This window comes from Zeus faber, assembly GCF_960531495.2.
Source record: "Zeus faber genome assembly, chromosome: 19".
Lineage (NCBI taxonomy): Eukaryota > Metazoa > Chordata > Actinopteri > Zeiformes > Zeidae > Zeus > Zeus faber.
In genome coordinates, this window is record NC_137206.1 from 6,425,353 (window position 1) to 6,453,312 (window position 27,960).

General features: G+C 42.0%; 1 protein-coding gene across 1 annotated transcript in view; it reads left to right on the forward strand.

The window, feature by feature from the left end:
- snx7 (sorting nexin 7) overlaps window positions 1–24,056 on the forward strand; it is a 37,210-nt gene extending 13,154 nt beyond the window's left edge. The window contains exons 7-9 of the mRNA XM_080020629.1: window positions 601–684; window positions 9,613–9,765; window positions 23,268–24,056. Coding sequence (XP_079876755.1) covers window positions 601–684; window positions 9,613–9,765; window positions 23,268–23,342 — 312 coding nt within the window. The 3' untranslated portion in view covers window positions 23,343–24,056. The remainder of the gene's footprint in view (window positions 1–600; window positions 685–9,612; window positions 9,766–23,267) is intronic.
- The last annotated feature ends 3,904 nt before the right edge of the window (window positions 24,057–27,960 follow it).

Below are 27,960 nucleotides of genomic sequence, written 5' to 3' on the forward strand. Positions count from 1 at the left end.
GAGCCTCTGGTATTTCCCAGCTCTAATCGTCACCGTATTAAATCATAAGCTGCTGGACGCAGCCATCCATCCGTCCACTCAGTGGTCGCCATGGAGCCCGGCTTTCATTCACGGAACAAGCCCAGATTCCTTTTTATGCCCGTAGTCATGGTAACACATGATCGAAGTGTCCATCCCACATCAGTGTTGTGCCTTATTCTAATCTAAGGACACAAACAGACCAACAATTTAGCTCAATGGAATGTGCCATTGACTGCGAGCAAATTATTCATTTTCGTGTGTGTGTGTGTGTGTGTGTGTGTGTGTGTGTGTGTGTGTGTGTGTGTGTGTGTGTGTGTGTGTGTGTGTGTGTGTGTGTGTGTGTGTGTGTGTGTGTGTGTGTGTGTGTGTGTGCAGTATATGGATCTGAGCCACTTTGACAAGATGCACATTGTGATGCTGGACGACTGGGTCAGAGCGTGGTGCTCTCGTCGAAAGATGTGAGGACACACGCTGCACCGCAGCTTACTGTGTACCCGCAGACTGCTCTGAGTGCCCGCGCTGACCCCCGTCCACCCCCGTATCACAACTGAGCTTTTTATTTCTTTTTTTGGTCTCCAGGCGGTGCTGAAGAGGAGGGACACCTTCCAGGCTGAGGTGGAAGCTCTGACCTCTTCCACCGCCAAGAAAATCGACCAAGAGGCGGTAAGCGCAACACAACCTGTCAGCACAGCACACATCTGCAAACGGAAACGCATAACACACACAAACACACACAAACACACACACTCCCTGCTTGCGGTTGTGTGTTTGACCCCCCCCCTGTTAAATTCCTCAAATATTATGTTTAATAAAGTCAGCCCTCAGCCCCGCAGAGCACATATGACCTGGTATGGGTGTGTGTGGGCAGGTGTTTGACTCTGGGGGGATTACCTAAATATCCCCGTCTTGTCGCTGGGAGGAAGAAGGAAGAAGCCCTTTCACGGCGGCAGCAGCGGCGTTTGGTGCCGTACAACCACCGATGTAATGTTTGGCGGACGCAGATGAGGCCTGACGTCAAAATCACACTTTTTATGGGGACTCACTGAAATGGCCTCCCTCAGTCCTGGTTTGAAACAGTCTGAAACTTGCCTCAGTCTTCCTTTATAAAATACACTTTCTGGAAGGACGAATAGAGCTAATGTAGGTCTACGTGAAGGCTTAAATTAAACCCGGATTAGGGTCGGGGTTCGTTGATGTTCTGGAATGTAAGCTGCATGTGTCAATAGTGGAAAATCACGAGCGGTGCTGGAAAGGTTATCCCAGTAATTTACGGGGAACGATGTGTGAAAGGGGGTCCTGCACGGGGTTAGTCTAGGACTTCCTCGTCTAGAATTCATCTATAATGAAGCGGCCGGGAAAGGCATTTTTAAATTCTGCATGAATTAAAAGCAGGATGAGCTTCATCCCGATGTAGATCAAAGCGCAGCAGTGTGTACATGGATGTTTTTCAACTTGTCAACTTCAGCGGCATCGTTCTATCTGTGAGCTTTGTAATCAGAGCTCCCTCCTCTACCCGCTGACTTTCGTGATGAATTCAGCCTCTAATTACCTTTTAAGTGCAAACTTTTCTTCCGCTTTTCCATTTCCCTTCTTTCTTCACAGCAGGCGTCAGTCAGCCCCCCCCCCCACACACACACACACACACACACACACACACACACACACACACTCCTGTCGATAATAAACTGTTTAAAATGAATTAATGGAGTGTGGTGTGGTTTAAGCAGCCACACCTGTCTTTGGTCGAGGTAATTGGGCCCGGGTCAGAGTGGCTGTACGCTTGTTGCTCCGTAGAACAATCAACGAGCAACACACACACACACACACACACACACACACACACACACACACACACACACACTGTTGAGAAGGGAAATGTCAAATGGATTTGTTTCTTCTGGTAATATCTTCTGCAAGGTTCTCGGTAAAGAAACAACAGCCTTGTATATGAATAGAGGATTCAACATTGGCATTTGTCATTGTTGGTTGGGGGTTGGTTGGGGGGGTCTGTATGCACTTGGTTGATTTTGCCCGTTTTGCAGCAGTTGGAATGAAAAGATGTTTTTTCAACCCAAACCTTATTAAATTGTCGGTTGCCATAACTGTTTATAGCACAACCTTTATGAAGGCTTTACTACCCAGAAACATGCCCCCCTGCTGCTGTGGTGCTTCAATGCAGTCCAAACATGTAGGCTTAAAAAAAAAAGAAAAACACACATTTTTTAAACCTCTTTTTGAAAACCGGGAATACTCCCGGCCATTTTCAACGCAGATATTGTTCCATGGCTCCACAAAGATGCGCAAGTTTGAGCGACGTCCCCTCATGGGTTTGTGTTGAAACTGTGCTGTGGAGCAGGGAGCTGTGTTGTGGAAATTGAATGGGTTGTATCCGTATATCAAATGCATTTACACGATCACCGACAACGCAGGCGTTGTCCAAGCCGCTGTTTCCCACAACAAAATAATCCCACGGCACACCAAACCATAGTTGTTTTATTCATGTTTTATTATACTTTTCATGTCAAAGTAAATGTCCAATGTAAAGGGGCGTGGCTGTAAAATGTGACAGTCAACTGAGGCACGGTGTTTAAAAATAAAATAAAAATAGATTAAGTAAAAATTAATTTTCATGATTCAACCCATTCCTTGAGGAACGGGTTCACTTTGTCATGATCCGGCGTGGCCATCGGAGGGTGGTGCTGCTCCAGTTCAGGAGGAGCAGCTCAGAGGTTGCTGCGCAGCGCTCAAACTAGATTCTAGCGGTAGAATCCAGTGTTTGTCTCCGTTGCACAGCTTGTGCATGTTTGGCAAGAAATATTGTTTCAAATGTGTAAAAGAGGCCTGTGTGGGCCGTGCACGCGCACACACACACACACACACACGCACCCACACAGACAGACACACACACAAAGGCACTCTGCATAAACCTCACTGTTCGCTTGCTTTGACGGTGTCTGATGCGAGCACGCACACAAAAATAAAATCACACAAAGATGCACTTTCATTCGATCGGTGCGGGGCTGGCATCGTGTGGACGCATACAAGACAGTGTCTCACCAGACTGCTTGTCAATAAACCCCCCTTAACCCCCCGCCAACTCATCTCCAAACCAGCCATGCATAAGATAGCAGACTGACTTGACAACCTTAGCTACCCCTGTCTGTGTCAGTGTGTCTCTGTGTGTGTGTGTGTGGCACTGGATTTCTTTGTTTGGACATTGATGGTTTTACTGTCTTTATTACGTTTCACTGGCGTACCTCCATTTTTTTAAGTTGTGTATATTAAAGGGTAAAAGAGTTGGTGATGCTCAAGTTTTTTTTGGGGCAACTTTTTTGTCCATCTCCCCCAGATTCAGACGAAGAGGTTGATACCAATTCCCCATGTGTCCAGTATAGTATCGTAGTATATATACTACGATACTATATAGTATAGTGATGAGCCGCACGCCAACTGTGTTAGCTCAATGCATGGCTGCGGAGGGAATCAGCTGGCCTAGCTCCTGTGAAAATTGGGAAGTACACCTTCCAGCGCCTCATAAGCTGAGTTATTTAAGCCATCTTGTGTGTCTATGAAGGGCAAAAATAAAAATATAGATCTTGGTTGTGATTAAATGCAGCTACATTTAGAACTAATTTTGATGCTAACTACGACCATTTATCCATCCGCTGGTTGCATTGATAATTGGCTGCAAAGCACCGCGTGAAACCCAACACCCCGTTGAGTTGTCCACCATTTACGCTCTGACTTGTCCCTGAATTCTGGACAGCTGCCAACCCTGGTGGCAAGACATGTGAGGTAACCTTCGGTCCTCATAAATGTGGAGTTATATTTGCGCGTGTGGTGCATTTTGAGTTTTATCTGATAAAGACTGACCTACTCTCCTCAGGAACAAGCTTGTGCACACACACACACACACACACACACACACACACACACACACACACACACACACACACACTTATTGTGATAGATAAAGCTGCCTAGACAGCCACAGTCTTGATAAGGTGGCTGGATCGATGCTGCTGTGGTAACCCGAAAGAGGTCCGTCGCTTGTTTTGTGTACAGTCCACGACTGCGTGCACGCCCGTGGGAAGCGTACGTTGTTTGTTTCTAGCTTTGTGAAATGCCATTGTCAGTTTAAACGTCACATTGTTTGAAGGATCTAATCCGTCCAGGCCGCTCCACGTAATGAACATTGCTGCGTGTACCAGTATCAAGGGCTTTACTGGCTCTTGATGTTGGTTTTAGTCCCAGAACGTTTCCTCTGGCGTAGGAATTGTCCAGTTGAATTGTGGCTGACATTTGTGATGAACCATTTCCTTACTTTTGATATTAACAGTCACTTCTAGTATCTGTAATTATATCTGCAACGAATGTGGGATAAATTTTTTTGGCATGTAGAAGCATTTTAATCAGTAATGAAGAACAATGGATCAGACAGTATGTCAGTCATGATGTTCTAATGCCCCAAACATCAAAACATCTGTATAACTGCATGTTGACCTCTTAATGCAATGGAGACAAGTCCACATCAGAAAATCAGCTGTTGTTTTTTATTAAACAAATGTTTTTATTTATTTATTTATTTTGTATACGTGATGTGTTTGATATGGCTTTTTGCATGTCTGAGCAACGTCATCATTTGTGCTTTGGGACTAACACCAATTCTATTTGCATCACTTGTCATACTCATACTAACATGGTGACTAACACTTGACCCCCCGCCCCCAACTTGTAGCTACACCACACTGAAATAAAAAAAATCACTAACTCATAAAGGTCATTAATCTTAATATTTCACCTTTACCAACCTTCACATATGGCCGCCTGGATGTTAATCTGATTTAGCACAATTGCCCCTCCCAGAAGTCCAACATCACCGCTCCTTTGGGGATGGAGACGTTTTGTCCCAGAATGGGATGTGTTTATCTACATTAGAAAAAATAAAAATGAAAAGTAAAAAAGGGGGGGGAAATAATTGACACAGTGTTCTGAGGCACACGGGCCCCAAACTACTGCAGCGCTCAACAAATCCCCTTGTTTGTGTCCACCAAAATGCTCAAAATTGCATCCAAGATAGGGGTCAGGCTGTACTTTATTGATCCCCATGGGCGGGGGGCAGAGCAGAGTTCGGGTGGAAAAGTGGTCCAAATATCAAAATGCTATAGAAAGAGTGTGTAGTCTGTGTACACATCTCTTTCTACTTGTGTGACTGACTTTCCTGTAGAGAAAAGCTCCGTTGGTAGATACCTGAGTGATGAGGATACTCTGGAATCTGGTCATGATTTTCATAATACTGAAAATTACACCAATAAAGAGATTGATGATGATAATAATATTAGTAATAAATGGTTAGATAGTGGGGCTAATAGTATGCAAAAATGCAATGAAGTATACTATATAAGATGTAAACACAATTAATTATAGTAATATACAAGATGTAATGTACATGTAAAACAGTATGATATAGTATATATTATATTTTTTTAAGAAAGCATTTTAATTAAAAAAAATACTTGAATACTTAATACCATGGTTGCATGTACACACTTTACAGAAGCAGCTAGTAGTATGTGTTAGTGTGATTGATTTTTATTAGACAGCTTTGTTTCAAAATATAGCTCTAAAATAAAGCTGCAGCAGCCAAAATCCATAAAAAAACGACTGTCGGGATAACACAACAAAGCCATGAGGCTTGTTTCGATTGGTCCTTAAGGGGAAGGAGGCAGCAGATCTGCCGTGGCGACGACACGACGTCAAGAATCAACACAGTGATGTCATTGTCTCCTACAGGCATCAGCTGGTCATGAAAGAACATGATCAGGACGAGCAGATGAACAAACTGGACATTTCATAATTGAAATGCATCCAATTCAAAGAAATATCAAATGGTGTATTTGTATATATTTTATCAGCTTTCAATATATAGATAACAAATTCTTACCTATAATCATATAGTTCATTGAATACAAAATACAGGTACTCCTCACTTAACGACCGAGTTCCGTTCCTAGGACCAGTTCCTAATTGAATTGGTCGATAAGTGAGGACCTGTGTTATTTCATGGTAAGGGGTTGGGCTAGTGTATATATAGTGTATATAGTAGATACAGTATAGTGTATATAGTGTATATACAGTGCATATAGTATATAAAGGGTGATGCACGATGAAATGCTTGACACTGAGACACCGTGGTATTGTACGCAGTGTACAATACAGACTGGTCAGAGAGCAGGTTGTACGTCTGAACGGTGGTTTTACAGGTAGGCGCTTCAGTGAGGACTCCCTGTACAGTGTTTGTCTTACATTGATTTATGTGTGGCGACCCACCACAATATCAACATTGACCGCCCACATATTGATTTTGTATTTTATTCACTATTTCAATTGGATAAAATCGTATTTTATTGTAAGCTGTATGCAGCAGGTGTCTGTGAACACCCTCCATTCCGTGCACACTCAAATCATGACGATGCGATCCTGTTGGGTTGGGTACCGAAACTCGGTACCACTATGGCACCAGTTCCTATAGGTTCGGTATCTACCAGACCGCATCGCAAACGCCAATTTCGGTGCCTCATTTGGGTGCCATGCCCAAGCTGCTAATTGAAATATCCGAAACCGCCACACGTGCATTCACTTCAGTTACTCACCAAAGCAAGCGCAGAGGTCCCACTGGGCATTATAAATCCATCCATGTTTGTTTACGCTCTTGTTTAGACACGGACACATCTTTCCAAGCGGGAAGCGGTGCTGCATTCATGGGAAACTCTGAAAAATTTAAAAAAACATGTTTTCAAGTCAAATATAAATGTTATTTATGATCATCTTTGGATGATATTGGCATTGATCACGAAAAACAGATTTGATATGTTTTTCGTGATCAATCGCAATTAATCGAGTTTCTAATTGACTCTCGTTTCTAATGTGACCCTCAAAGATTTTTCTATTAATAAAGCAGTTCATTGAGTTATACCGCAGTCATACTATAATTTCTTTATGAAGAACAGAAACACAAAATGATCTTCATCAAAATGTATTTAATGGCATTTTAATGTATTAAATTGCAACTTTCAACAATTTTCCTCCTTATCCTTTGCGCTGAGCCAGATGCTAAGACAGACAAACCTGTTAAAACAACAACATATTAAAACAATAAAATGGAAAACAAAATTAAAGTCTGTAACGTGAAGCCTTTCATATTCAAACGTTTTATTTTATTGTTGGTTAAAAAGGATTGTAGTCAAAGAGTTACTGCACTTTGAAAACCGCATGCAGCGATGTGCTACACACCATGCCGCTGTCCAAAAAGCATCAGGTGATTCCGTCTAAACCAACAGCCACTCTGCTTGTTACAGACAATGTCATTTCAATATCTGTGGAAATTGGGAGTTTTATTAGACATTACTCGAGCATGTAGATGCACATAGACAGTAGAGGACTTTGAAAAGTGGTCTCCGGAGGCAGAGTTGCATCATTCAAACATTGAAAGTGAAAGTAAAATGAGTGCGTTTGGGACAAACTAGGAAAATGCGCTAAGTGCGTCAAAATAATGAACTGCGTTAAAAGTGTGTTGCATTATTAACGCGATATCGATTAAAATGTGTAGCGTCATTAATGCAAGTTGAAGACCCTTCTAGATCTTTACAACGCAGGGCGGAAAATCAATGTTTCAGGTCCTTAAAGCCGCCTTCTCGCTGTACTCAACAATAGACCCTACTGTGTAGATTTCCCATCACTAATTTAAGATATGTTGGAGGAAATGCTCCAGGACAGCCGCACGATGGCATGTAGATTGGTGTGCTAGACCACACCCCTTTCAAGGAATGAAAAAGGGCTGAAAACAGGGGTGGAAAAATTGATTTAGTGTTCACAAAGATCGCAAAAATGAATACATTACGTGCACGAAATTTATTCTATTTATTGATGGCGAGTATAGTAGTGACCAGTGTTAACATTAATGATGACATTTTAAACACACTTAGTCTTTAATCTAGGTTCCCATAACTCAAGCTTGCTGGTTGCTTAGCAACAGCGGCTTCCGGCTGGAGTGTCGGAACGCAGACGTATCGCACAAATTGAAAAGTGAAAATGCATCGGGCCCTTCGGTCTGACACAAATCAAATGTCTGTTTGCATCGTGTTTTCCACGTTCCATAAGAAATGAACAACTTTCAGTCCGTTTTTGACATGAGTTTTGTCGGATCCAGCGTGAAGGCGGCTTTCACGGTAGAACATTTTGGCAGCGTGATGACACTTTCTATGGCACTGGACAGAAATACTGGATTCGCCGTCTCAACCAATGTGACACGGCCACAGAACAGTGAAGTGGGACTATTTTCACAAAAAATAATGTCCACCCACATTCTGGTTACCTGTTACCTTGTAGCGCCTTCTAAGTCACACTTCGAATCGCTTTTTGCCTGTGACTGGTTTGGCATGGTTTCAACATGCCCTGGTCCACGTCAAGTTCATCATAGCCGGCCGTTCCTCAAAATCCCTAGGATCTTATCACGGAGGCCAACGAAAGAAGGGGTTTCTCCATGGCTAAAATAAACAGCGCATCCTCTTCTGTCATATGACAAAGTGCTTCGCGAACAACATCAAATAAATGCAAACGTAATCGGGAAATCCAAAGCAGTACGCCGAGTCAATGCAGCCTTTATGTTGTCAGATGAGTGGAGAAAATATGAAATGTCAAAATAAAACTGCTAAAATGTCTGGATATGCCTTCCGGTAAAAGAAGATATTTAAAAGGCAGGTCGGTCCGGAGACCGGGGGGAAAAGGCTCTCCCTGCGTCCGAAATGACAGTGCAGTGTTTGTATAGTACAATATCTCACAGAGAATAGTGGTCCTGGTACTTTTCATGCATACCGTTTTATTTGAGCATGCTTGGGTTTCAGACTTACTAACCACTAATGGGAAGTACTGTTGATATGCCGTTTCAGACACGGCGTCTGTCACCCTTGGTTTTAACCCTAGATGCCGGAACCTCCTAACTCCCATGCCATGATGGGAATAAGGGTTAAGAGGTCTGAAGTCACATGAGATTCTTCATCTGTCTGCTTTAGCCACACTGGCTCAATGCCCACCTTGATGCCCTGGTCCTCCATGCTCATATCGGCATCGCAAAAGTTTGTGTTGCAGTGTTAAGAAATGGTACCCCGGACTTCGCAGGAGGAGCCCTTCGCCCAACCAGCGACTACTTTGCAGGCCTTATCTCACTAAAGAATTTGAGTTCCCCAAACACGCTTATTCCAAACGCCAGAAAGTGTGTTGCTTCAAGAAATTGTGAAAGTTCTTGAAGGTTATCAGAAAATAATATAACTTTTGCGTGTACTGCCTAGGCTGACTGCCAGAATCCAATTTGATGGCATCTCCTGAATGACAAATCATTTGGCGAATATGTATGAAAAAACTACCAAGGACAGGGATTTTTTTGGGTGCCTGGAAAAGAGACCAAGCCCATTTCCATGTCTGTCCTTTGTGGTAGGTTTTTTTTTTATTTTTTATTTTTTGGAGGGGGGTTTAATATATATATGTCGTTCCTCATTTGTTGATTTATTTGTTATTATATATATTTCTTTTCAGCATAGGGAGGAGGCAGACCGTCTGGAGGACCGTCTAGAGTGGGCAAACAATGCCCTTAGAGGAGACTGGTCACGCTGGCAGAGCAGCATGAGGACTGACCTCAAATCGGCTTTCGTCTCCACGGCTGAGAAGAACGTGGAATATTATGAGAAGGTGAGCTGAACCCGGATAAGAATCTCTCCATTGTCATTGTACGAGTAGGATACAACGAAATGAGTCCTCTGCATTTAACCCATCCTATAGCTTGGAGCAGTGGGCAGCCGCAGGGCAGTGCCCGGAGACTAACTCCAGCTCTTTTGCCAGAGCCTTGGTCAGGGGCACAGACAGGAGTATTAATACGCATGTCCTGATACAAGTTCTGATACTACGTAATCAACGGTGCCTTTGTTTTTTTGCGGGTAATTTAAAGGAATTTTAGTGCTAAAACCTTGGTCGGGATTCATCAGAAATTTGTGTACTTGTCTGCAGATTGGATACAGGAAGCGATGGGGTCAGTTACTTTTTCTTTGTTAATGGGTAAATTGTGCTGAAAAAGTAATTAGAAGTTTCTTATCTAAGAGTCCTTAGATAACTTAGCTAACACAGTTGGTCTCGCATGTAAAGTTATTTTGTTTTGTTTTGTTTGCCTTGTGTGGCAATGGTCAAAATGAAAATTGTACTTCAAAAACCCGATCACAATCTGGTTAAAGCAATATTCCGAATATAGCAACTGATTAACAGACCTGGATTTCTCCTCAATCATTCGATTTTATTGCGGAATGTAAGCACCTTAACCCGGATGATGGGCGTATCCAAAATGCGAATGTGCCACAAAACCCAGGGATTCCGCTGCATATATTTGACACGGAAATAGTTGTTTCGGGAGATAGACAACGGACACCATAGCGACCGCCGAAAAACACGCTCATATAGATAAATATTGTAAGATAATTGGATGTGCGCAAGAACCGAAATGGGGACATATTCAAGAGAGTGGATGGTAAACAGAGTTTTTCTCCTGGACGCCTTTGAAAGGGGGGGGGGGAATAAATAATTAAAAAGGTACATCAAGCTGAGCTTCCACCCGCCTGCATGCTGTGATATTAAGTACCAGAATGGAAGATTCAACTTTTTAAATGGAAAAAGGAGTGACGGAACATGTTACGGCTCACTTACTTAAAATATCTTAAATGTTTATCTTGCGTGAAATACCTTAAGATAAACTAAGGTAACTCAGTGCTTTACACTTTACTGTGGAGAAACTTACCTCTCTGCTGCAGCTTCTCACTGTTCTTAAATGCCGTCCAATGGGGCTGTTTTATCCTTGAAAATCTCCTTTTCGAAAGGGTGTAATATATTTAGTCATGTGACTTTTGCTCGCAGTTTAAATAAACTACTTCGGCGTCACTCAGGAAAAGTGTTTCACGCATATTCATTCACGTTTCGGTCAGCTGGAAGTTTCAGTCCCGCTGGGGTTTTGCGCAAATGAGGAGGTTCTAGTATATAATGCTTAAAAAAAGAAAACTGTTTAAAATCAATATGACAATCAATATGTCACTAATTGTAATGACCTGCTACCATAAATTCCACAATTTATAAGTCTCGTAATGCAGGGTGAGGAGAGCAGTGGCATTCCATGGGAGTTGAAGGGAAATAAAGGGAAAAGTGGGGTTGGCCAGTCTTTCCGAGGCAGCGATATTGTTATTCAGGTGTGAACGTGGCGGCTAGTGCAGCCACCAGGCCTGTGAATGATTTATCCAAGTCTCATCAAGGCAGGCGACCTATAAGAATATAATAAGCAGCTCATACCTGGGAGGGGTGGTCACCTCTGCGATGGAACCGGGTTGGGGGAGGAGAGGAGATGAGGGAATAGACTTAAGTATAAAGGAGTGCATTGTACAGGAGTGAAGGGTGAGGCATGTTGTAGAATGGCCAGGCAGTGTCGCGATGAGTTTCTCAGGGATGAGAGGAAAGAATAGACTGATGGATTGTACAGACAGATGGGGATACTTGACCTCGAAGGTGATGGGATGGGAGGAAGCTGTTCGAAGGACGTCTGGAGCGCATGGAGAAACGGCTTCATGCAGGAATTTGATGCCCCTGCCATTGTTCGTTGATCATCAGCTGTGCAGAAATACGTATTTAAAAAATTATTGACGCTGTGAGGGCAAAAGTACTTACAGGGCATTAAGAAATCCAAAATTCCAAACTGAGTGTACTCAAATTGCACCAACCCTGTTTTACTGAAGTTTTCTGTCATTTTGCACCAACTTCAAACAACCATCGCATTGTCCTTACAAAGTGCTTGGGCTATTTCCTGCTGTGACATTGATTTAGCACACACCACCTCCTCAGTATGCTTATCTCCATTTCTTGCAGGCCAAGCCGTACTTGGTGTGATACTTGGTACCTTTTACAGCAGATTCCCATGTTAAATTACTTTTTGTAACGTCCACTATATTTTAGTTTAGTTTAGTTTGTGCAGACTATGCGGAAACCTTTTCCAATAGGCCTTGAATAGAGACGGGCACCAAAGAAAGAACTACTGGATGGAAGTGCATTAGAAGGGAAAGAAATGGAGGGCGGGGATAAAAGAGAACGAGAGGTGTAGGCAATTTCGCGAGGCGGGGAGGGGTTGCTGCATGGGCAAGTTTTCCCCCCTCACTCGCCCACTCAAGCACATAAATGCACACTCAAACGCAAACTGGCAACCAGGCCCTCCACGCACCTGCTGCTGGCGTTCCCCTCCCACTCGGTGTTGTGCACCGCTGTCAGCTGAGCGATCTCCAAGCTACAGACGACTCGGCCGGGGCGAATGCGGAGGAGCGAGACAGAGCTGGGGGAGAGAGGGGACGAGGGTGACGGAGAATCCGTGGGATGGAGAATAGACGGAGAGAATAATAAAGAAAAGGGAAGTGTATGGAGGGAAGGGGAGCCAGTCAGTGAGCTAGAATGGCAAGGAACGATGGCGGGAAGGAAAGAAAAAGGTGGTGGAAAAACCAACGGACACAAAACCACTGCGATTTTGAGCCACGTTGGTTTAACCCCATGTACTGTGGTAAGGGACCACCCTGTGGGAAACCACACCCTACAGTGTCCCCGAAAGTTTTAACACAGCGTTTTGAAACCTTTCTTCTTTGCCATTTGACACAGTTGGTCTCGCATGTCAAATTCTTTTGTTTTGTTTACTTGTGTGACAAGGGTCAAAATTAACATTTTCATGATCACTCAGTGCGTTTACGTGCACTTGGATAAGCCGATCACAATCTGGTCAAGGCAATTTTCTGAACATTGCCACTTATCCTCAATTATTCCATTTTTCAGTTTTTCAGTAATTGCATTATTCTAGAGGCATGTAAACACCTTAGTCACATTGTTACCTTAACCGGCTATTGAGCTTAATCTGAGTATTGAGTACATATAAAGGCATTGACTGTTCCCCACTTCTCAGTACCCTGAAGGCAGGACTGGAAATCATGACTGGAAATCGTCCAAAGTACGTAGTAGTAAGTATGTCTGGTGACCAAGACACGTCAAGAGCTGATTGTCTAATCTGACTTCTAAATCTTAGATGGCCAAAAGCTTATTGTGCTGTTAAGACGATAGAAGAAAACATGGCATTATCAAGAGCTGCACAAGTATGTCTTCAGGCACTGTTTACTTTGTCCAAGATTGTGACCGACTGTTTGTATGTGGAGTAATGATATCTTCCCTTTACACAGACCAAAAGACAGTTTCACAGATTCACTGTTTTTACCTTGAGGCTATGGATATCTTCCTGCATATACAGTACAGCTAAAGCTCTGATACACTTATGTTACTATTTTCCTTTAAAATATTCTATGTGCTATTGGATAACCACCATCCTTTTTTAATCCCGCGCCACTGCAGTGCTCAGGATTTTACAAATACCACAAGCTGTGGCAGATCTAAAGATTGTGATCAAATATCATTGCATAGGCATAGCAGCAGAAGGAAATGCTGATATTTTAGCTCTTATTAGCGCTCTGTACGTATGTGCCCAGGTTTTGTACTGCTCTGTTCCACATACACTCGATAGAAACCCATTGCTCATAAGAGATATACATGTTCTGGGTAATTAGCAGCTTCTCCAGCTAGATTTTAATTTGTGCAGTTTAACAACTTGTTGCACAAGACTTGTAGAAAAGATACCCCCATCTGCACTAGTAACTACTGGTCTGTCGGCATTATGACGACAATTCAGTGTAAAAGTCTTGGACCAAGCACTGATTGCAAACCCGGGTTCTTGAACTTTAAAGACTCGTCGCAGCGCCACAGTCTGCCTTGCCCCTCACACCCTACTTTGAGCAGTGTGCAGGCGTAACTCTTCTCTGCTCTGAATAATATGATGCATGAAGCGGAAAAAAAACACATTGCCATGGTAACCACATGGCAACAGTAACGGGTGGAACATGAGATGGAAAGGTCAGGTCCTTGCCTATTTGCTCGCCTGTGTTTCTTTTTCTAAGATGGGGTTCGTTCCGGCGATGGTTTTGTTTTCAGGAACCTTTTTTTTTTTTTTTTTTAATAAGGATGAGAAATGACTATAAGATGCCATTTGTTCACTATGGTAATATGGTACACAGTTCAGCGTAATAAGAGTGTCGTGAATTTTGAAGACAATGTGTGTCGATTGGCCTCCATGCACCACTGTTTTATACTTTTCTTATTTGAGTATTTGTGGCCGTTATATTAACTATTCTCTATTTGAATTAAAGATGTTTTTTTGCTCACAGAACCAATCTTCATTGTATTTTTATAGCTTACTCCACCATTCTTTGTAAACCAGCTAGTTTCTCAAACCATGATACTGCCATCTTGCGTGACCAATCGCATTATTTGCTGAAATTGGTAAACCACTTTGTCACGCTTTATGTATGGAATACCAGCCACAAATTCCCTGTTTGATGGAGCGGGTGAACCTAATACAGTGGATGCTTTATTACCATTTAATTTTTTTTTTTGTCATAAACCTAAACTTTTAATTGGTTATAGCTACCAACCAATTAAAGATCAGAATAAAGAGGTAGGCTGTGTCAAAATGTAGATGCGGTATACAACCTTGAATGGCGGTAGACAGGATCCGTCAAATCCCCCCCCCCTCCCGAAACACTTAAGGCAAGGACAAAATCCAAACTGATCTCAGTGTAGCCATGCCTGTAGGCTCTGGCTGTATTTATAAGCACTGTTGAATTCTTACGTTCACACGGCAGCATCAATCATTGTCTATATTTAAACCCTTAGCCAGTTATCTATTTAAATTGTATTGTTGCAGCAGAGTGCATGTGTAATTTCAACACTTGGGTGCCTGCTGCTTTGCAACTTAGCGCCGTGCACACACAGGATCTTTAGTTTCGCTTCTGGTTTGGCCGAAGCCTTTCCAATCTTACAATTGCCCATGTATGAGGAATTTCAGCGTCTTACACATGGTTGGATAAAAATTTTGCACGGTCCTTTGATAACTGGTACCAACCTGAGGTCATGGGCAAGATCTACAAAGATCTTGGATGTATTACTTGCTATTAGGTTGCTGAAAATAGACTGATAAAAATGAAATCAAAACATTCTTACCAGATAATTCCCTCGCTCTGGGTTGCACGTCACATCCACTCCTCACTCCACAACGACTGCTTTGTGTGCTTCACGTGTCTTGGTAACTCTATCAAGCCAGTTTTAATAGGCACACTTTTTCATTTTTATAAAAATAAAATGTGGGTTTAATGATTTTTATTTTATTTATTTACAGGGCCATGCCAGCCCGGGATGTGAAATTAAAATTCTTTCACATCTTTAATTTAAATTTCTAAAGCTCGAACAAGAATTTGTACTCGATTGTGTAAATGTCCAGTGAGGATATTTTATATTCTCCATGAATATGCATTGACCATATCTGTCATTTATCAGCTATCAGAGCAAGACCTTAATTGGCATTGCTCAGAGGATAATAAAAAAGGAATAATGGCAGACATTTATTATTTTATTTTTTTTAAATGGATGCTCATGGCGTACCACGATGTAACTCACATTGGTTTTGTGGTGTTTGATAGTTCCTGTCCTTGCCCCTGGCAGTATTTTCCCATTTCCCTAGACTTTAAATGATTGTCAATGTATGTATTAGTCCTTTGAAAGAGCTGAAGCAGTCTACATCGATGTTTCTGCCAGCCCCACAGGGCAAGCATACACAAAGTGCTTCTGGGACACTTTTCTACATTTCATTTATTTATTATTTTTTTTATCATAAGGGTAATGTATATCAAATTGTCATTGTACGTTATTTACCACATATGAATGTTAAGGGTTTTTTAGAGGAGGAAGAAAGGAAAACAATGTGTAAAATAGATTTTTCATAATGTTGATTCAAAGGATAAGTCATGAGACAAAGAGGAAGGGGCAAAACACACAAAAACCCACAAGGAAAAGGAGGAAACTTTGGATGCCGCAGACAGCCAGGTCGTTATGAGCCACATCTGAGCAGGTCAGAGGCGCAGTGTGTTGCAGTTATTTAGCCGTCTCAGACATCCCAATATTTTCAAGCGCGTTTGATTATATCGGCACAAGATCTTGTCGTTTGAGACGTGACGGCAGGTTTGGAGATCAGTGATCAGCACTAGCCAATGAGAGCCTGAGAGGAAACCGGGGGGGAGGGGAGTAATTGTATATGGAATGCATGTCAGGTACATTAAATTTAAGTTTTAAAAAAAGTTACAAATATTAGTTTTTTTCATTTTCACTTCGCTAGGTAGGAGTTAAGATTTGCCTCCAACTGTGCAGAATTGATAATTCATGTCGGCATCTCCCCAACCACTCTGTCCTCCAAATTCAGGCGTCTTGCCGCACTTGTTTTTTCTTTGTTTAAATGTACCATTAAATGTAGTTATTTATATTAATTGTCTTAATGTCACAGCACAGCACACGTTTTAAATGATGGGTTCATATGAAAATGTAATTACTCTAAAGCAGTGGTTTTCAACATGCAGGTCCCCATCCAAAACTGGGTCGCATGTAGCTTTTTGAGTGGACAGTGTGCATACATCCGCTTTGCCAAAACAAAGCAATTCACCTGTTATTTTCCCATTGTTCTCATTAAGACAGGTGTGAATTTTATTGCTGTCCAGTTAAGTGTTTTGGAAGCTCAGGAAATTTGTTGTTATTGTTTCAATGGCTTTTCGATTAGCTGTGTTTTAAGCTGTGTTGCACTTTTTAATCACTGCACTATTCATTTTGTGAAATTGATTGGAATGGTTCTAATGTTTATGTTGGGGTCTAATGCCAAATCTCCAACCTGAGGACCAATTGAGAACCACTGCTGTAGAGATCCGGCAATTTTCAGTGCCCTCAGCAGAGCTTTAATTTCCCCTGTCTTAGTTGAGCTGGCACACCACTTACCCAGGGTGGTATGGGTTTTTAGTTATGTTTTCTTGTCAGGCTGACCAACTGTTATACTCATTTCAAGACAACTACATTTCAAATTTGGCAGGCTCTCACCTGTGAAGATTAAAACAAGATTTGTACAGTCTGTATGTTCCCAGAAGGCAACAATGGCAAAGGCAGAAAGCAGCATGTTGGTTACATTTTGGCCAACGACATTACAGTTTGTGTATTGATTTTTAAAATGTCAGCCAATGAGTTCACCACTTTGTGTTTCTGTTGACGGTGTAAGATAGTAACCACCACCTGAGCCAAGACTAGATATATCACCATGCTGGGGAAATATACCTATCTAAGCGAAAGCATAAAAACAATAGGTTGTCTCTCATTAGAAAAGCCATTGCGACCAGTGATGAAGCAGATTCTCACAAACACTAGCCTACTAGCTAGGAAACAAACATTAAAAGATACATGTGAGGCATGTGGTTTGCATCACAGACTGCGGACATCTCTGCGATTGCAGCACTGGATAAAATAAATCTGCCTGATTTGGAGCATCCGTTCTAAGAAATCACCTGTCTTTTCATGCATCACATTTTGCAAGTCACAAGTTCATCACAAGTTACAGACAGTGCTTGTCTATACTGTCTGTGCTCACATAGAATTCTGAGCCACTATCAATGTTGTTTAGAAGCAGTAGAATTGCATCTTTTCTTGCAAAGAAATTCTCTTCTCTTGATCATAAAAAATAACTAAAAAAGGCTACTAGTACTACTGTGCAACCAATAGCCTTTTATGAATCTACCAATTTACAGTTGCTTTAGCTGTTGAAGTAAACAGGTTTTATTTCCATTCTCTCTGCTCACTATCTTTGGGGGCCTTTGACCGGGAGTTCTGCTCTGTCGACACCCTCTGTAAATCCTACTGTCAAAAAAATGGATTTAGCTGTTCCTTAGAATGTCTAAATCGGCTTTGCTGAAAAGACCGCTGCTTTATCAGTCCCCTTCCGGCCAAAACACGATTCATTGAGCTTGAGATAACCAAGAAAGGGCCAAGAAAGGCATGCGTTCATTTTTTTTGCAGATAAGCAGGTTTTTGTTGAAAATCACATTCACCTGAAAGGCTTTGTGCTAGGCTTCCAAATGGAAACTGCAGCTAATTTACTTATATGCAAAAAGAATAGGGTTATTTGTTTGAAGTCACCTGACTTGATGCGAATTTGGCTTAATCTCTCAACAGTAGTGCCATTTAAACTTGGTGTAAAGTTTTTTTTTTGGGGGGGGATCAGTACGTTGAGTTTCAGGCATATTAAAGGGGTAATTGCACCAAAAAATCTACATACGAGTAAATATGTTGATACATGCATTACAAACATAAGTAATTATGAATTATTATCACATCTTTATAAAATGCCCGACCCCTTGATGATCATGATTCTTAATTATATGTTTACTCCAACACTTGAGTGTTTTGTAAAGCATGTGTCTAGAACATTATGATTTCTTATGTTGTGCCATGTGTCACAAAAAGCTCCATGTTAGTTAAGTCAAAGGTAAATACTTGACCCATTGTGATTTCCTAAGTGTGCGGAAAACTTTTAGATCTAGCTAGCTGTAAAAATTAGATGTCAACTGAGATGTAGGAGCTAGACTGTGGTCGAGCATGGAACAACAGATTCAAGGTTTTTGACAGCCTATGAAATCCTAGTTTGCCAAAGTACTCTTATCATTACTGCATTCCCAACACATAATATCTGAAGGTAACAATCTTGAATATTTTCACATTTGCGTCATTCTTGGAATCATTGGTATTGACTTTGTTGACAGATGAGCCGTAGTCACGACCCAGAAAATATAAACCATCTCCCTCAGCATGGCTACGTTTTTTGCTGTTGATGTCAATTCTCTAGGTTGCAAATTCTGCTATTTATTGGCACTTAAAACAATTCCAAGTACTTGTTTTCTGTGGATGTAGGCTTTAGGTGAAGTAACTCCTGCTCTGATTGGTCGGACAGTTGGTTACTGCTAAGGTCTACCGATCAATCGATGAAATCCATACATAACAAGGGTGACACCACCTGCCGTGTTGTTCTGTTCAGCTTCTTTGTGACATAGAGGGCCAATAAAAGCACTAAGCTACGTCAGTGTCTTCCCTTGACGTTTTGTGCTGATTTCAGCCAGTAGATGGTGTTTTCATTGACTTGGGTTTAGTTTGAGGTTTCCTGAAGCCATAATCTACCGGCCACTGGACGTGGTTTAAAGCACTTTGTCAATGGGTTCAACACTCAAGACACAATGGTTACCGCTTAAGCCCTTCAGAGGCCGCAGTAGTTTGTAATTCCACATGTTAACACGCAGTATGCATGAGGGAGTTAAATGATTTGTCAAAGTACAAGCACACTCTTAAGTAATGGTGGGATCAAACTCTAACCAGCCACTTTGAACGTATGCCCGGTGAATTCCCTGCCGCCCGTTCTTATCCCCTTGCAGTTGACTTCGACTCACGTCTAATCCCCACCATTAATATTTTAGAAATGCCAATTACTGAGGAAGCTAAAATGTAGGAATAGAGAACCACTGGGAAAAACTTTTCCGATATAATGTAATAAAGTGACTGTGGCGATTTGTCGTTCGCCTATGCAACAGACTCCAAAGTGACCATTGATAGTGCCTTTATCGGTGAAATTTCAACCGATACGATAGTTCTTTGGAATTCAAATATAGGTCGGCCCTAATTATTTCCTTTTGTTTGTTTTACTATCTGTCGTTAACCTAGCTAGCATACTAAACAACTGTATAGCTTTAGCACTGGTACCGCCGACTGGCAGAGATAGATGAAGGGATTTTACACTGCTAATTCTTGATGTGACCGTAGACCGTAAGAAAGGTATAGAAGTCAGCAGAAATTTTGACCGCTATGTTTGGATGGGGTTGAGGTGCATACGCAGAAATGAAACATAGAGGGCGGCAAGTTGTCTCGGCATTCGTTGAGAGGAAATGGATTTGGACAGGGCCCCCGGTTGCCACATCCATCATTGTGCCTGCCAAACAGCAAACAGATGAGGATGGCGGGTCAACGAGGCGCACGGTCAAGGAGTTCCGCCGACGGAAATTGCCAGTTAAACGGAAAACGCACTGTGAGCTCATTGACTTTCAGCCTCCTTCCTGCAGGAAGCTATCTCCAAGGAGAATTTTTATTTTCATCTTTCATTATTGATGTATGGATGCTGACAGACCAGCACCAGAGTTCACACGTTGGAAGGGAAGTTTGTGACCATTAGAGCATGCTCCAACACACACACACACACACACACACACACACACACACCCACACACACACACACACACACACACACACACACACACACACACACACATACACATACAGGTTTCTGGAATCATTAGCTCTACGGCGCAAATGAGCAACTCAGTTTAAGTCTAGTCTTAGGCAGGCACACACACACACACACACACACACACACACACACACACACACACACACATCTGTCTCTCACACACACACACACACACAAACACACATCTGTCTCTGACACACACACACACACACACACACACACACACACACACACACACACACACACACACACACACACACTTTGTGCATCTGTCAGTGTGAGAATGCAACTCCATTGATGAGATGGCCATGGGTGTAAGAGGCATCACACCAAGAAGAGTAGAGGAGAACTGACAGATCAAGAAGAGGTGGGAGTGCTATAAATCATGGGGTGAGGTGGTCAAAAAGCAACGCATGACGGCGGTGGCAACGTTACGAGATGGGCTAACTATATGTGACCCACCGCAGCAAAACCCGTATTGTCACACGTTTCTAAATCGCCACACGCGGCAAATAGGTTGGGGGGGGGGGGACTTTTCTAGAAGGAAAATGTGATTCTTCGAGATTCGTGTTCCTTTGTGGGGGTTTTTTAATCTCATTGATTTTCAAAACCGAGGTTGATTTATAAATGGTAGAAAAATGTTAAACCGTGGAGTTAAATATTCCCGTTAGATTCCATGGGGAAACGCAGTTCACTTACCGAGACGCTGAACAGCGCAGATCGATGGTTTCCTTTAAAGTGACCGTCCAGGTGAAGATCATTCCTCCACATTCCATGTGATGTGATAGAGCTCAACCTTTAAATGGTTCTGCTTTTACACACACACGGAGACATCGTTGTGGAGGGGGCGTGTACCAACGTCTACCATCGAAGAAGTCACGCTGACATCACTTCCGTTAACAAGACGAGGATCCGGTTTCACTTGGTTGTGAAAACTTTCGCCTCCAGGTTGTTATGGGTTAGGAGAAGCGGGTGGAGGAAGATCTAAATCATATCGCGGACCAAAATCTGACCAGTGCGATAGATCCAAGTCAGTGTAAGCAGCACGTACTGGAGTTCATTTTCCGCGGTGATAGTCCGTTCTCCGACGCCGAGAACGACATCGAATCCGATATCGCCGTTATCCCAGACTTGGTGAACACTTCAAACAATTGTTCCCCACACCACAGTCTTTATAAGGTTAGGCAAGTTTATTTATATAGTGCATTTCAACAAGGAGGCGATTCGAGGGCTTTACATAAAACATCAAAGGCATGAAGACAAAGTGCAAAAGAACCACATTATTAAAGGACATTATTAAAGAGTTCAAATAAAAGCTCACTTGATATAAACTTGATAGAATTGAATACATAGAATGCCTAAAGTTAAAAAACAGAATACATAGAATGCATAAAATCAAGTCATAAAAGTTATAGTGCAGTGCAAGAAATAAATAAAAACTAAATTAGGTTTAGTAGAAGGCAGAGGCAAACAGAAAAGTCTTCAGCCTTGATTTATAAGAACTGAGAGTCGCAGCAGACCTGCAGTTTTCTCACAGCTCGCTCCAGATATGTGGTGCATAGAACAACGCTGCTTCTCCATCTTTAGTTTTGACTCTGAGGACGGAAGCCAGACCTGTCGCCAGGCGACCTGGGAGCTCTGGAGGGTTCAGAACGTATCAGAAGACCAGAAATGTATTTTGGCCCTAAAACATTCTGTGCTTTATACACCAACAGTACTTTTTTGAGATCAGTTCTTTGACGGACAGGAAGCCAGTGTAAAGATCTGAGAACTGGAGCGATATGATTTACTTTCTTGGTCTTAGTGAGGACTCGAGCAGCAGCGTCCTGAATCAACTGCAGCTGTCTGATCTGTTTAATAGGGAGAGCTGTAAAGACACCGTTACAGTCGTTTAGTCTATGAAGATGAATGCATGGCCAAGTTTTTACAAATTGTGCTCGGACATAAGTCCATTAATCCTTGATAAGTTCTTAAGGTGATAGTTGGCTGACTTTTTCAATTGTTTTAATGTGGCTGCTGAAATTGAGGTCAGACTCTATGACTCCACTCACATTTCTGGCTTGGTTTGTGCTTTTTAACATCACCGATTGAAGCAGAGCGCTGACTTTTAGAGGTTCTTCCCCGGCTCCAAAAACAATTACTTCGGTTTTGTTTTTGTTTAATTGGAGAAAGTTCTGGCACATGCAACCGTTGATTTGTTCAATGCACTTGCTCAGTGATTGTATTGGACCGTAGTCTCCTGGTGAAATGATTATGTAAATGTTTGTGTTGTCTGCATAATTATGGTAACATTTTGTTGTTTTCCATCTGAGCCGGGTTATAGAAAATTAAATATACTGGTTTTGGTTGTTTTATGGCTGTTTTAGTAATAATTTGATATTGTGTCAATAGTTTGACAACAAAGTTATTTTAATGTCATGTTTTTTTTTTAATCCAAAGAAGTTTGCTGTTGCATTCTGTGTAAATTCCACTAGAATATCGATTTTAAGGAGAGGCTGGTACCTCAGCCTTCCTTGGTCCGGTTCACTCCCAGATGGTATAACGAGGGCCGGATATACAGTATATCAATATATCAATAATATCTATCGGGATATGAGACTATATATCAAATGGGATGGTGGTTATTGCAAGTTAAGTTAGCATTACTTGCAGTAAAAAGTCATCAGATTAGATGACTTTTTGTCTTTCTTGTGTGTAAATAGCTTATGAAACCACCAATCATACCCCCCAAATATCTTAAAATAATCAAAATTGAGGTGTTGGTCAAAAATATTGTGATTTTTGCTTTTGCCCATATGCTACTGTGTAATCAGTTTTGATTCGCTCCCAGGCATTATCCCAGAGGCACCTGATGATAACGTGGTCTCGGACAGTCGCAAGTTTTTGAAGCGTTGAAGCCAGAGCTCACGGTGGCCCTCTATCTCGTTCGCAGTGCCTCGCCGTGTGGGAGTCCTTCCTCCTGTCGCAGAGGGCGAAGCCGGGGGACGACGGCGAGGAGGGCTGTTAGCTCGTCGCGCAGCGGGGCCCGGAAGCCCGGAAGCCCGGAAGTCCGTCTCTTCTTCTTCTTCTTCTTCATTCGTCTGTCACAGTTGACCCGCCCCCTCGCACCTGATTCCACCCGTGTTCAGCGACAATAAAATCTTCGACTCATCCATGTGAAGTTGGGAAACGCCCTGTTTGTACATACGGTGCACGCGCCTGGAGCCCACGGTCCGCAGGGGGCGGAAACAAGCCAAAGATTCCTGACTCTTATCTCTTCAGTTTGACAGCCCGTTTTTATTTAATTTTTTTTTTTTTGCCGTTCCAAATAGAAATTCTCGCGAATCATTTGAGGGAGGGATTGGGATCTAGGAGTAGCTTCACCCTGGATCAAGACCGAGACGAATCAACATGCAACACTACAGTTCTATGCAGAAATACTTAAATATTTTTACACTAAAGGGTGGGTGTTTTTTTTTTTTGTTTTGTTATTTTCCTCACTCTCTCCAACTTCCAGGAGAATAGGTTAAAGCTCAGTCGGCCCAACAATGTTATTGACGGCTGAGGCCTAAAGTACGAGATTATGAGAAATGTTTTCTTGTTTTTTTTTTTTTTTTGTTTTTTTCTTTAATGTTCAACTTTTTAGTTTTCTTTTATCATTGTTGAATTTATTAAAAGCAATGATTCCCTTGATCGATGCAATACTGTAATGGCTTAATAATTAAAGGCAGATTTGACTCAAGGAGCTTGAGTGGACTGCATTTGCTGGATTGTCAAGAGCAGTGGTCTTCAAACGGGGGTTCCTGACCCGTAGGGGGTCTGCAGAGGTACTACAGGGCCAATGTCTTTTTTTTAAATGTCAAACTTATTTTGGGGAACATAAAAAAAAAATATATATATATATATATATATATATATTTTAGACCAAAAAAATATTGAGTGAAGTAAAACCATTAACACTAGAACAGATACAGTACACAGATTTGTACACCACCAATCCCTGTCACTTGAAGGCCCTCCACGCTGTAGAAAAGGAGAGAACATTAAAACAAGCGACGGAGGATTTGATTTCTTTCTAGAACAGCAACAAATGTGTCTTCAGTGCCATTGTGCATTAAAAATTAATAAAGCTTGACCAAGCTTCTGTGTAGATACCAGTCTTGGAACGCAGGGGGTTTGGCATGATTCATACTGAATGTGACTGATTTACTCTTTGAATTCTTCCTAAATTAATGGGTTAGGGTTGGGGTTAAATCATTCTTTTGTGAAGATTCCATTCACGACTCAAGAGCCAAAATGACTGTTCTGACTTGTACCAATTAAAGCAAATTAAATTAGAGCCAAACTTTTCTAACCACTACAAATTCCCTTCTGACCGAAGATATATGCTTTTATGCGTCGCTTGTAATTTCCTTTGCTATAAAGTCTCAAGACTCAGAGACTAGAGAAAAAAAGTCTAAACTTTAGGACTACATTACGAAGCACAACTATAGATGTTATTTTGAGTATTTTCTTTTGATTCAATCATTATCTGGACAGGTAAAGAAGAACTAGGGGGGATGGTGGCTCAGGCGGTAGAGCTGGTGGTCTAGTGATCTAAAGGTCGCTGGTTCGATCCCAGGCTCCTCCTGCTAGCAGGCTGTAGTGTCCTTGAGCAAGACAATTAACCCCTCATTGCTCCTGATGGCTGCGTCCGTCGGTGTTTGAACAATTGTAAGTCGCTTTGGATAAAAGCGTCTGATCAATGACTAAATGTAAATGTAAATGTAACTTGACAATGTACCAGCTATAACAAAAAAAGAAAAGCTCTATAAATAAGTACATCAAAACAACAATCCGACAAATATTGCACAGAATTCATAAAAAAGAAAAATGCTTTACAAGCCCCAATTTTGGTGTGTGCCAAATACTGCTTATTGTTGGACAGTATTTGCATAATTAATCCCACAATCACAATATTGACATAAAAAAAAACCCTCGAGCGCCACAGATGAGCCAAATGTGTACTTATGTTTGCTTTCATGACTTCTGAACCATTTTGGCATGAAACCAAGCTATATATATATATTTTTTCCCCCTATAACGGCTCATGCCGGGTGCAGCGGCACATCACCTATGTTACGGTCCATTGAAGTCGCAGCTCCGAGCTCCTACTTGGGAAAACCGCGAAGGAACACCCGTTTCCAAGTTGGAAGGGTCGAGGCGGATCAAGATAGCAGCCCTACCGTCACAATAACACGGCGACACACACCGTCAGCATTGGTTTTATTTGAGGTGTGTATTTACTGCAGGTCTCCACGTAGTCATTTCTGATTTCCCATTTTCGATGGAATCAATTCAACAGTTATGGTTGTAATTCTACCACACTGGAATTTTCAAGCTCAACATCTCTGACACCGCCGACCCCGTCGTCACTCTGTAGGTGGTCTGTACCGATAGTTGGTACAGACCACCTACAGAGGCTTCTGAGCAAAATGGGTTTTTGTTGCTGCTGTTGTTGTTTTTTGATAGACCCAGCAGAGTAGGCGTGGGCACAATAACAAATACATGCTACCTGTCTTGGTAACACTGTTTTTGAGTGTGCACAAGAATTTTGTGCCATTTTTGAGCCTTTTTTTTTTTCAACCCCAATAACACCTTTTGTGTGTTTGTTAAAAAAAAACTAACGATATTACAATTGTAAGTGGCCAAATTGATGATAGAAGTTAGTTGTTCACTTGAAACAGTTTGTCCCTCAATATAAAATGAACAATTCACGTAAACTGTAATACCTTGGTGAAGTTAATCATGCATAGCAAAAATCAAGCTTCATACCTAATTGGAAATACAATATTTTATATGCTAATTGTACTGATTATTTCCATACTTTTTATTTGTCTGATATACAAAAAAGATGGAGGGTGTGACACATTATTTAATTTTTTTCATTTTCTTTGCTATTTTTTTTAAACATCCTTAACTACCAACTACCTTTTATATATTATTCCTAAAAATGTTTTTATAAAAACAATTACAATTATTATTTTTTTCTACTTTTAACCGAGCGTTTAGAGCGTGTTTGCATGTGCACGTGTGTGCGGCCGCAGAGGCAAGTCCTGCCGCCGCCGCAAAGTAGGTTCCCCTGCGTGTCTCAACCACATTAACTATGAAGTAGTGCCCTTCAAATAAAGCAGCGCCTGCGTTGCACCCTATTCAATGAGGAAGACAACAGCAGTACCGTACAGTGCACTCGCCGCATGTCTGTTTCATGCACGTACAGTCCAATAGGTTCAGTAACATGGTCGTACATGTGCAGGCTCGTACGTGGATAAGCAGTTGAATAGTGCACTCTAGTGCATTAGTGCACGTCCATTAAAACTGAAGCGAAACGTGTTCGCACTGACTTCCATTTGTTCTCCTTTTGCCTCCCTCTCTCGCTCTCTCTCTCTTCCTCCTCCTCTTGTGGTAGAACCACGGCGTAGGGGGAAGATCCATAATTTACCACGCAGAATCAAAATAATTCTCTGTGGCTACAGTATACGCCCGGCAGTGGCCATATGGCAATGAATATTCCAACAACCTAGATGAGCTCAAGCCAAGTGTGCTAGTACCGCCATACTTGGCTTTTGTGTGTGTGTGTGTGTCTGTGTGTGTGTGTGTGTGTGTGTGCATGTGCGTGTGTGGTAAAGGCAACCCAAGTATAGCAGTATCAAGGAGCCTCTTGAGATGCCTACAGGCGTTGACTGTTGGTATAAATATGCGTGTGGGTATGCATTAATGAATTCATCCATGAAACCTCCCCAATTATTGACTAAATTAATTATGCCGCGTCCTACTTAAATCTCGCCGTCGTCCCATGTGAATGCAGAGGGTTGTTGCGCAAAATGGAAATACGGTACACAAGTTTCTCAAAGACCTATTTTTAAATGTAGAGCTTCGTCCTTGGGTGTTTGTGAACACCCAGTGTTGCACTGAACGTGGTAACAAACCACGGTTCCGTTTGTTTACATTTTGTGCCGCCTTGAGTTCTGAGTACTGCAAATTCTGGTCTTTAGAGATAGACCTCTCTCCACCAAAGTGATACCCGGCGCAGGTCCTGACGACCTTGCCGCTCGACGACCTTGCAAATATTCCAGCCTGGATTTGACACATCAGATATCAAATACCCTTGGCGGGAAGGTAGACTTCCAGGGTCTGTTGTGATTGGCCGGACAGTGGCTGACAAAGTAGAGAAAGTAGAGATACCTTACTAAAAATCATCTCTGATAAAAGTGAAAGTCACTCGTTAGAATGCTACTTCAGTAAAACATTTCTTGGTTTCTTTCTTAAAGGAGTTGGCATTAAAGGTTCTTAAGCATCCAAAGTAATTTTGTTGTATTAAATGTACTTAAGTGTCAAAAGTTAAAGTAAATGCAGTGGAAAAAGAAAAAGCCAGACTTTTTTGCAGTGAGGCACTTCATTCGGTAAAACGCATTTTTCACTCCGACATAAGAGACTTCACCGCCGGAGGAGGCCGTTGCTGTGTGGTCGTCGCTCTCCAACACGCTGCTCTGGTTGTGGCTCTCTGGGACATGCCTGTGCTTGTTCAGTAGCAATGCAACAAAAACAAAACTCAACGCGGGTCTCGCAGGTCTCCATGACCAATCCAGCCACCCCCCCCCCAACCC